The 9,706-nt window shown below is 38.7% G+C and overlaps 1 protein-coding gene across 1 annotated transcript in view; it reads left to right on the top strand.

The window, feature by feature from the left end:
• The first annotated feature begins 4,563 nt into the window (after positions 1–4,563).
• Positions 4,564–9,706, top strand: part of LOC135413170 (histone PARylation factor 1) — a 67,562-nt gene continuing 62,419 nt past the window's right edge. Inside the window, exon 1 of the mRNA XM_064652461.1 lies at positions 4,564–4,605. Within this exon, the coding sequence (XP_064508531.1) occupies positions 4,567–4,605 (39 nt within the window). The 5' untranslated portion in view covers positions 4,564–4,566. The remainder of the gene's footprint in view (positions 4,606–9,706) is intronic.

Genomic DNA, 9,706 nt, shown 5'->3' with positions numbered 1-9,706 from the left:
GTATGCCATGGCTCCAGTTCAAATGGAAATAAAAATGTCTTTTATTGTACATCTGCTAATGTTCCAGAAACTTTGGTCAGGAGAAATAGTTATTTACCTAGAAAGGAAGTTTTAATAAAGCTCTTAAAGGGACCGGTTGTTATTTTCAGAATATAGAATTGGTGCTGTTATCAACAGCCTAGATGGCTCATGTATGTAGTATTTTCTCTTTGGAAGCAGTACAGCACTTCCACATGTAATTCAAAGGACTCTTTTGTCTGCTGTTTCCTCTCTGAGCTGTGTCATGGGGCCTTGCAAAAAGTCTTGCTGCAGTTTTTAGAGTTGGGGCCAACAAAATAGAAGTCTTTTCTCCCAGAGGCACCATAGTACCAAGACAAAAGAGAAGTGTGGGTTGCCATACCTGGGTTTCTTCACCCACCCTAAAAGGATGGGGTGAGATGAGTTTCCTTCCCACAGCAGTTGGGCTGTATCACTCCCTAACAGTCTTCAGCAGGACTCAGTTGAAGCAGACACTCTTAACACCTTTTCCTGGCTCTGCTGGTGCTACACAACTAGCAGCCAGAGTCGGTCACTGAGAGAGATGCAGTGTAGGGGGGGATTTGCCCTTTTACACATAAAAGATTTACTCTTGCCAGCTGTGTGTTTTAGGCTGAAAAGATAGCCTACAGCAGGAAAACAGCAGCTATTTCATGAAAATGACAGCTATTTCATGATTTAACTCTGCTGTTCAAAAGAGTGTTTCAATTTTGGAAAATATTTTCAGAAGCATTTTTATTCAACAGTTTCAGTTGAGACAATGGAGCTGAGATGTTCACAATTTATTTACAAATATCAGTGAACATTAAGGAAGGGCTTCCAAACTGATTAAAAATGGAACACAGGGCTAGAGCCATATGCTATTTTATTGTCTCAGCACGGGACCCAGTCTTGCAACTGGAGCGGTTTGATATGCTGTGCCTTTTTTTTTTTATATATATATAGAGCACATCTTTTCAGGATGCTCCCTCCCAGCATTATGAACTCCTCCAACAGGTCTGTCGGAGCATTTTTTGGGAAGGCAGGCTACCACCAAACTGTTGCTCCTGAACACAGTGAAGCAGGCTGCCCCCAGTCCCAGTACTCATGACAATGTTTATCATCCGGAGGAGACTGCATTACATCAGCTCTACAAAGGCACTCCAAAACTAAAAGCTGCTGGGCGGGTACTATCTCCACAGAGACAAAGATGGGGACAGCTGGGGGATCTCTGCCCTCCAGAGCTGGGAAAGCTAGTGCACAGCTCAGAGCTGGTACCCCAGATATCTGCAGTGCCCTAACACCACTTTCCCACAGAACTGGATATTTAATAGCCCCCATCCTGCAGCAGTGCTTGGAATAACCAGTTGAGACCTATTCTGTGTCTGTTTCTTCCTCCCCCTGTCTTACCTTCCTACACTTTCTTCTCTCTCCAGCAGCTCTGCTGTGCTACTCTCAAATGGTAACAGAGTGAAGTTAGTTGTCAGGGCAAGTGTTTCTGCACCTCAGGCACCTCTGTTCCAAACTGACCTTTTGTAAGTCCTCAAATGGATTTTTTTCCCCCAGCTGTACCAGGCTCTAATGCTATGTACTATATTTAGCTCTCTGGCTCCCAGGCCCAAACTGAGTCATTTTACTCTTACAGTAAAGGCAGACTCGCGTGTCCATGGTATCATGTATAAGTCTGTAAAATGGGCAAAAGCAGTAATATAAACTGAAGCTAAAGTACCAATTTCTTATCCAAATAAGAATGTATGGCAGCAAATGATAACTGTGGCAGACTTGGAACACTCAAATTATGTAATGAGATGCTATTTCATACCGCAACAAGACAAGGCAAAACTGAGAAAAAATTAACAACCAGCCTTGTATAGCATGGAGAATATATGTAAAGCCTTGCTTATGATTGACTAGAAATTCAGCATCACTATCAAACCATTTTGCTATTCTATCGCCAGTTTCTATTTTGAGAACAGATTCCTGTTGTTTCTGCTCTAACCAGACCTTTCCTAGGTGGATAAGCATCTTAGGCATGGAAATAGTACCAGAGTTATCAAAAAGAGCTTTGTCTCCCTTATCTGCCATTTTTTAAATTATTTTCAGGACTATTTAGCTATGCATCAAATGCCCACCATAGACTGTCACCCTGTCGTGTTGTGGAACCACAGAGTTTGGGAGCTCACATTGAAGATGCACAATCTGGGCTTTCTGAAATGTATTTGTCTTTTCTTGCACAGGTTTTGATTATCCACACAATAAACCACTCATATTCCTTAACGACTCAGGCCCAGTCATTCTCAATTGATAAATAGAGAGAGGCAAAATAAATGCCAGCACTACTTCCCTCTTTCTGAAGCCTCTTATGGCTTCTGCCTCAAGATTAGCCCTGATTGACAGACAGCTCCTGAGCTGTTTGGGTATTGTTTAACTTCTTCCTTCAGGTGAACACTACCTTAGTCAGAAAACATGATTAAAAAAAAAAAAATCATCAAGAAAAAGACGCTCCCTTTGTTACCCCTCTCTCTAATGTGTGCAGAGTAAACTTAAGAAGATCAAAATGAAATTTTTTTTTCCTCACTCAAAGCATCCAGAGGTGATTCATCTTCAAAGTAGACTAAATTTTAACTTGTTTAGACATAAACATACTCAAGTGAAGCAAAAGGAGATTCCTAAAAACAGTGAAATTTTCACTCCCAATGTCAAAGTAAATTATCACAAAACTATGAAATATATTTCCAGTCCTTCTCTCAGGATACCTTTTATCAGGAAGATATTTTTAGTCCGTTTCATAGTTCTGCTTAGATGACTGCACCTTCTTTATGGGATTGGTGGAAGTGCATTTATTTTCTGCTGTCTTCTTGGTTAAATATTCTCTACTCTGGGTGATCTCTTTTTTTGTGGATAAAAATCAATATTCTATTGAAGATTTATCTTCTTGAATCCTTTCCCATTCCAATACCTTATTTTGTGGGGGTTTTTTATTGCTTGGATCTTGTTTTGTTTGCCCTAAAAGTCTTCACATTTTAAAATAAATCAGAGGACCCTACTGTTTTTTCAGTTCCCTGTTTTGAGGCAGGATTACTCACATGCACCTGTATAATTCAATTTTAATTATGCAGATATACCACTTATTGGTTGGTGCAGGATGAACTAATCAATAGACTGCAGCAGATTTTTGCAGAACAGTATCAAAAGAACAGAACATAAGTCTTTAAATGTCCTCACTCATATGTGTGTCTATGAGTATGTTACGTTCTTTTGTTTATTCATTTGATACATCTCTGCCTTAAATAACACGTTTCTTTTTCCATCATGGATGGAATAGCACATTTGCACTGTCCATACATCAGCTATTCATTATCTTGATCATTTTATCTTATTCATTGGATAGTTTGCCAAGTGCAGGGGCCTCTATAAATTAGGTATTTCTGAAGAGACTGCAGACAGCTTCATGAAACTGTGTAAATTATATGGATTTCAAATTAATTGATAAATGTTTCTCCACTTTTTTTTAACTGACATGCCCTATTTCTATATAGGCTAATATTTACATGCTAATGGAGTCTGGTTTTAACTAGAAAGTCCAGTTTTTCATAAGCATGCAGTAAAATGACAGTAACCTGTTGTTGAATAAAACTGCTTTTTGCAACTATAGTTTCTACATTTCATAGTCCCCATGTAATCTCTGTTAAGCACTGAGCTCATTCTTTAATATATGCATCACAAATGAGGTAAAAGACTGCAAATCTCTGTTATTCATGTTGACAGCATCAGACTACTAGTTATTTTATTAGAACATATAATAGACTTATCCTGACACTGTAATTCCTGTTGCAGTTACCGGAAATAGCCCCAAAGCATTAGCCAAATGTTATATGATACAACACCACTGAGAACTATGTTCCTACTCTACACCAATTTCAGAAAAAAACTCCAGAAAAAATCCATCTCTTCTCAGCAGGAAAGCAGGGATTGAAAGCCTCTGAAGTACTTAACATTTCACATATTTTTCAGGAAAAAACCCCAAATGCCTAGGTAATTATTGGGGATCTTGCTTGTAAAATCGATGCAGGAGCTAAAATATCACCCAAGAGGTCACCTTCAGAGAGGAGGTCACTGCAGTATGGAAGCCCATCGCTCCCAACAGGCAGCTGTCAGTTGTCAGACAGTTGCTAAAGACACTTCTCAGGGTAATCCGTGATACTGTAAGGAGGCAAACATTGTTCTGTATCACATAAATTAGCAATATCCAGAAGACTGTGGACAGTGTTGTAAGATGCAGTCCAAGACTGCTCAAGTGATTGTGCTGCATCTGAAACTCAAGCCTGTTTCCGGACTAGAGAAGGGCACTGGGATCATACCAAAGACTTTGTGTTGGGGTAGTGGAGTCAGACCCTTGCATGAGAACCCCATTCTTTCTTTTTGGCTGGATATTGTGACTAAAGTACCCCCACCTTCTTTATTTGTTGTAGCACTATCTCATAGTTCTTCAGGGGAACTAAAGGACTAAACATGGGCTCTTCAGTGAAGCAACTGCTGAAGACCCTGTGAATGCACAGAAGAATGAGCAGCTCAGCTGTACTGGCATATGTGAGTTTGCCTTTTTACTGTACCAGACTCTTCCAGGGATGTGATGCTGTGAATCTGGATAAGCCAGATGCAGATGAGAAAGATGGGTCAAAGTGAGCTGGACGCAGACTGGGACAGTCCAATAGACATGGAATTAAGATGACAGTCCCACACTTACTACTGAAAAACACTTCCAACAAAATCAGCTGCCTGCCCCTACCCCCTCTATTCCAAAGATGTCACACATGAGCAGCTCAGCAACAGCTCCTTGTTCTGCCTATTCAGGCTCCAACTAACCAGTTTTCACTTCTTACTGAGCAGCTACAAGGTTGTCTAATCCTAACAGAGATTGGTTGTGGCTCTTGTTGCCCTGTCTCTCCCTATTACTCATTTACAAAGGAATGGGATTCACTTGCCAGCGCACATGTAAAAAGCTAGTCCTCAGAGACCTAGTAGACTAACAATTCTGTTCCAAAGGAGGATATGCAGAAGCTAGGCACATTAAGATGAATTAATACATTTAAAGTCTCTGTCTGATTAAGCCCTGTATGCTTATTCATCTTCTCATTTTTTAATGGAAGAATACTGGCCAGATTTAACAAAGCACAACATGAGCTATTGTTGTGTTTTAAAGAAGAGTATCATATTATTTCTTTTAAACTGTAAAAATTGAGCACTGAAGGGTTAAGAGAACACAGATTCCAGACTTAATCAAAACATTTTCTTCTCATCATGACATAAACTGTATTCTGAGTCTATTTTCTATTTGTAGAACAAACACAGGATATCCTAGAAAAATCAATATTTTCTCAATGATGGTGGTTGTTCTCAGTTTGCCTACAGGTAGCAGAATAAAAGGTTTTAAGGAACTGACAAACACCAGAATTGATAGGAAGTGCTTTTGATCAGGTACCCTGTTTGGAAAGTGACTATGCTGGGGATTCCCAGTTTGTAAATGAGGTCTCTTGACTTTATATTGACTTACGATATAATGAATTGTAAAAGGCCAATTTTACTGGAGCAGAATTACACAATCCTTCACAAGTCTGGCCTGCTGCTGCACAGTGGTTTTTTTCTTTTAACAGTCTCCAATAGGATATAATATGTACTAAAAGACTTTAATGCTCTACCCGTGCCACTAGAGATATTTTATTCAAATTCAGAATCAAAAAAAAAAAAGTCTCCATTTTTTTTTCTGTCAAAAGCTATCATCAATAACTCTATAATTTGTGTTGTGTTGTAGCCACAAATCTGAGACAGATGCTGGTAACTTTTCTGTCCATTTCAGCCTAGACCACAACACTTCATTAGTGTTGAGAATTTGCTGGTTTTGGAAAGGCCAAAGCATGTATTCTCAAGGGACTGAAAGGAAAATGTTCCACAAATGCCAAGCTGGAACTTGGCACCATGGTCATTTGGCAAATGAACAGCACTGTACATAATAAACAAGTAGAGAGAGGGAGCTTAAATTCTAAATACCCTCTTGAGAAAAGATAGAAAACAGTTCCTAGGAACAGTGAACAAAAGCCGTCAGGAAAACTAAGATCACTGATTTTTGTCATGAATACTTATGATTATGGCTGTGTGGTTGAGGCAGGAATGGAAGATTCTGCAATATAAGGCCCTGTGTTCTCTAATCTTATGTGAGATTTCACACACATTAGATAAGGCATAGCGTCACATTTGTTAGATCTGTTGGGCTGAAATATTGTATTTTATGCATTAATCCAATTATCTTCCTGTTTAACTACATCTTTAGATGACATTAACGTACCATCATCAATTAATAAAATCTTTTTCTATTTCTGTGTATATCTATGTAGAGGAAAACAGAGTGTAGAATAGCCACTAATTTTCCACTCAAATGAATGATCTGCTTTAAAATGAAGCTGACCAAGCTGCAATTTTATTTCCACACCTATTATACTTTTACTATGCAACATGCAAACATTAACAATAAGAATATATATGAATCAGAGTTTAGACTGCCAACTGGCTATCTGACAAAAGAACAGATTAAGCATGGCAGCAGGATCTCTGATCTGGCAAATGAACAAGCTGTATTCTGTCTTCTGCATATAACACTGGCCAGATCTGAAGGGAATCCGCTGTGACCTACCTGTACTTTAGTTCTACACTGCACAGCACTCAGGATATTCACCAATCTGTTACCACCCCCTTGATATCTTTCACAATCGCCATCCAATACCAATTCAGCATTTCATAATGCACTCTTACAAAAGCTTTCAAAACCCTACCCTGCACTAAAACAGTAGGCAGCCTCCTCAGAGACCAAAGTATAGCCTTGTTCTTTACCTCAGAAGGACTTCAGTCCACATCCAGTCCCATTCTCTTAAATTACAACCGAAGATTAATGGAAGGTGGAAAATGAACCTTCAAACTCACCAAATAAGCATCTTCAGTTTTAAATACTAACACTAAAACACCACAGAGCAAAATCATATTCTGCTCTCTTCTTTTCCAGGTCTTTTGCAGCTTTCCTTTACAGGCCTTAACTTTCTAATTTGTGGGCCTGAACTACACCTTCCACCAGAGGAATATATATTTGTGCTCTGCTTTTTCTTGCGCTTGTCACTTGAAAGAAATCCAGTTGTGCCGTTAGGCCCAGATCCAGAAAAACACATAAGCACGTGATTTATATATATGAATAGTACCATTATGCAGAATGCAGGCTCTTTCACAATGGTTGCCATCAGTCTTTTCCTTGCTATTGCTTCTTTGTTCCCCTTTACTGCATGTTGCTTTTCTGTTTATTCCAAGATTTTACTGTAAATTCAAAATGAGGTACAGTCTATGTATATCATCATGCCCAGGACTGAGAGGAGAGGGGTCTCAGATGAACTCAGACATAAAATACACATAGTACTGTGTTTAAAATGAGATGTCAGAGAGTTCTCAGCCGTGCTTTCCATCTCAACCAATTAACATGTATCAGGGCAACTGCTGGATAGCTTGCTTGTTCAACTTGAACTTTTAGGAAGCTAATTCTGGTAGCTCATTTAGTTAAGGAAATACCACTGCAGAAAAAGTAGTGAAGGTTTATGGGTTACAATATAGTTGGGATGTTAAGCACTAAATACTCTAAAACAAAACTACTTAAAACTGAACAGTGTGGATTCTATGATACTGTGAACCTTTTAATATTTTTTCACCTATGAGCAGTGGTATATATTTAGAGGAGAGATATCAATATATTTCGAAAAGTCCCATAAGTAAAATAAACATTTACAGTTAGGTATTAACTGAGACTGATCACTAACATGAATTACCCTGGCAACAATTTCATATAACAGACATTTAAAAGTGCTGCTGGGATATTTACTCTAGAATGCCAGATGTGAACTCTTTGCAGATGTGTCCAACGTAGTGCAACTTCACACTGGATGATTTCAGTGTGAAGGTACACCATTGTCTGCTATACTTCTTATAGTATAAGTGTAGCAGAAATACCAATGCTGATCGAACACTTTCATAAACTCTGATGGGAGTCAACAGCAGGTTTCAGGGAGATGTTCAAAACCTTGTAGAGTCAAAGTCCTGGTATCACATAGATTTCTCAGCTTTCTGAGATTAAAATCAGTATAGAAAGTTGAAAGAGCAATTAAAAAAACCCTAAACTATATTGGATTAGTGACTTGTAACACATGCAACATCATCAGTCTGGTTCTCAGAGAAAGGGATAGTGGTTTTGGTGAGAAATTTTGACTCAGCAATGCATACAAGGTCAGGACAAGAAGTTTATATAACTGTAAAAGTACATTCTATGCTGTTGTCCTGATAAAATTGATTCCTACTTGCTCAAAACCTGACTAAGAATAAAGTCCTTTAATTCAGTATTCTTGGGGTGTTTTGAAAAACAGATTATGAACTTATGTGTTAAGCTCATTGTAGTTGAATCTTAAATCAGCTGATGCTGTGGTGCTAACAACTTACTAAATGTTTCCAGGCAACTGAAAGAAAGTAGCAAAAGGTAAACAATTCAAAATATGCTAAACAATAACAAACTGACACAAAAATAAAGCTTCCTCCTGTATGAAACTCCTCACTTCTAAGCAATGTTTTCTTCTTTTATGTTTCATGCATAAAGAGGAAGTACAGAGTGTCATAAAACAAGGGTCAGTGTTTTTTCACTGTGTTATATCCACAAAAGATAGATCCTTTTGATTATATTCAACACTTCAGCAAAAAATTTCTCCAACCCATGAAAATCACCACAGAGTCTCCAAAGACTTGACAAAGTCCCTGAGGCAGACTCTGAAAGTCTCCCTGTGCTATACATACCTCTGTCATGTGTGTTGGGGGTTAAGTGTTTCCCTATAACCACTCTTGTGTGGCCTGTATATTGTGGGGTGGAATCTGTATTTTATGCCTTGTAATACTTACATTTTTTACTGCTCCAGCAAACTAGAGATGCTGAAATTGCAGTTTGTGCCAGCCAACAGCAGTTGCTGACTGTAATGAACTCTCCTTGGGCCAGCCAGAGTCCAAGGTATTTTTCTGATAGTCAGTGAGTTCTGCCATCAACTCTAACACATCACCAGAAAACCATTCTTCTTCTCTAAATCCCAGAATCATGCTCTCAACCTGGATAGGGCAACTGCTGCCCTTTGGATGCACTGCAAAACACACAGGCACTCACTCCAACAACTGTGATGCCCCAGGTTAGGTGTGATAGCTTTAGAGACACCACATATCTGGATATGGAGTGGCTTCTTATTACCCAGATACTTCAGAATCACTTTAGTACAAAACAAGTTAAAGATGCACAAAAAAGCATCTTTCTACTTACACCTCTTTTTTTTTTTCATTGTACAGTTGAATATTTTGCAGGTTTTTCTTACAAGAGGTTCCCTGTTTCAGTGACACACATGCCTCAGGTAACATCATTAAAAAGTATAATACACTCTATAAGCCACCTCCCATATAAAATCCAGCCAGGGTTCATAAGCCAATTTTTTTCCACCTTATCCACTTTATCAGCTGACCATTTCCACTTTGTAAAATAAACACTGTTTGGCTCCCTTGGAGTTGAAAAATACCTCTTTGCTAGATGAGGTATCATGTCCCATGCTTGACTGGCTGACTAACAGCTTGTATTGGG

Source organism: Pseudopipra pipra, chromosome 4, assembly GCF_036250125.1.
Source record: "Pseudopipra pipra isolate bDixPip1 chromosome 4, bDixPip1.hap1, whole genome shotgun sequence".
Taxonomy (NCBI): Eukaryota; Metazoa; Chordata; class Aves; order Passeriformes; family Pipridae; genus Pseudopipra; species Pseudopipra pipra.
The sequence above is the reverse complement of the archived record's forward strand: the minus strand, read 5'-3'. Positions and strand labels throughout refer to the sequence as shown.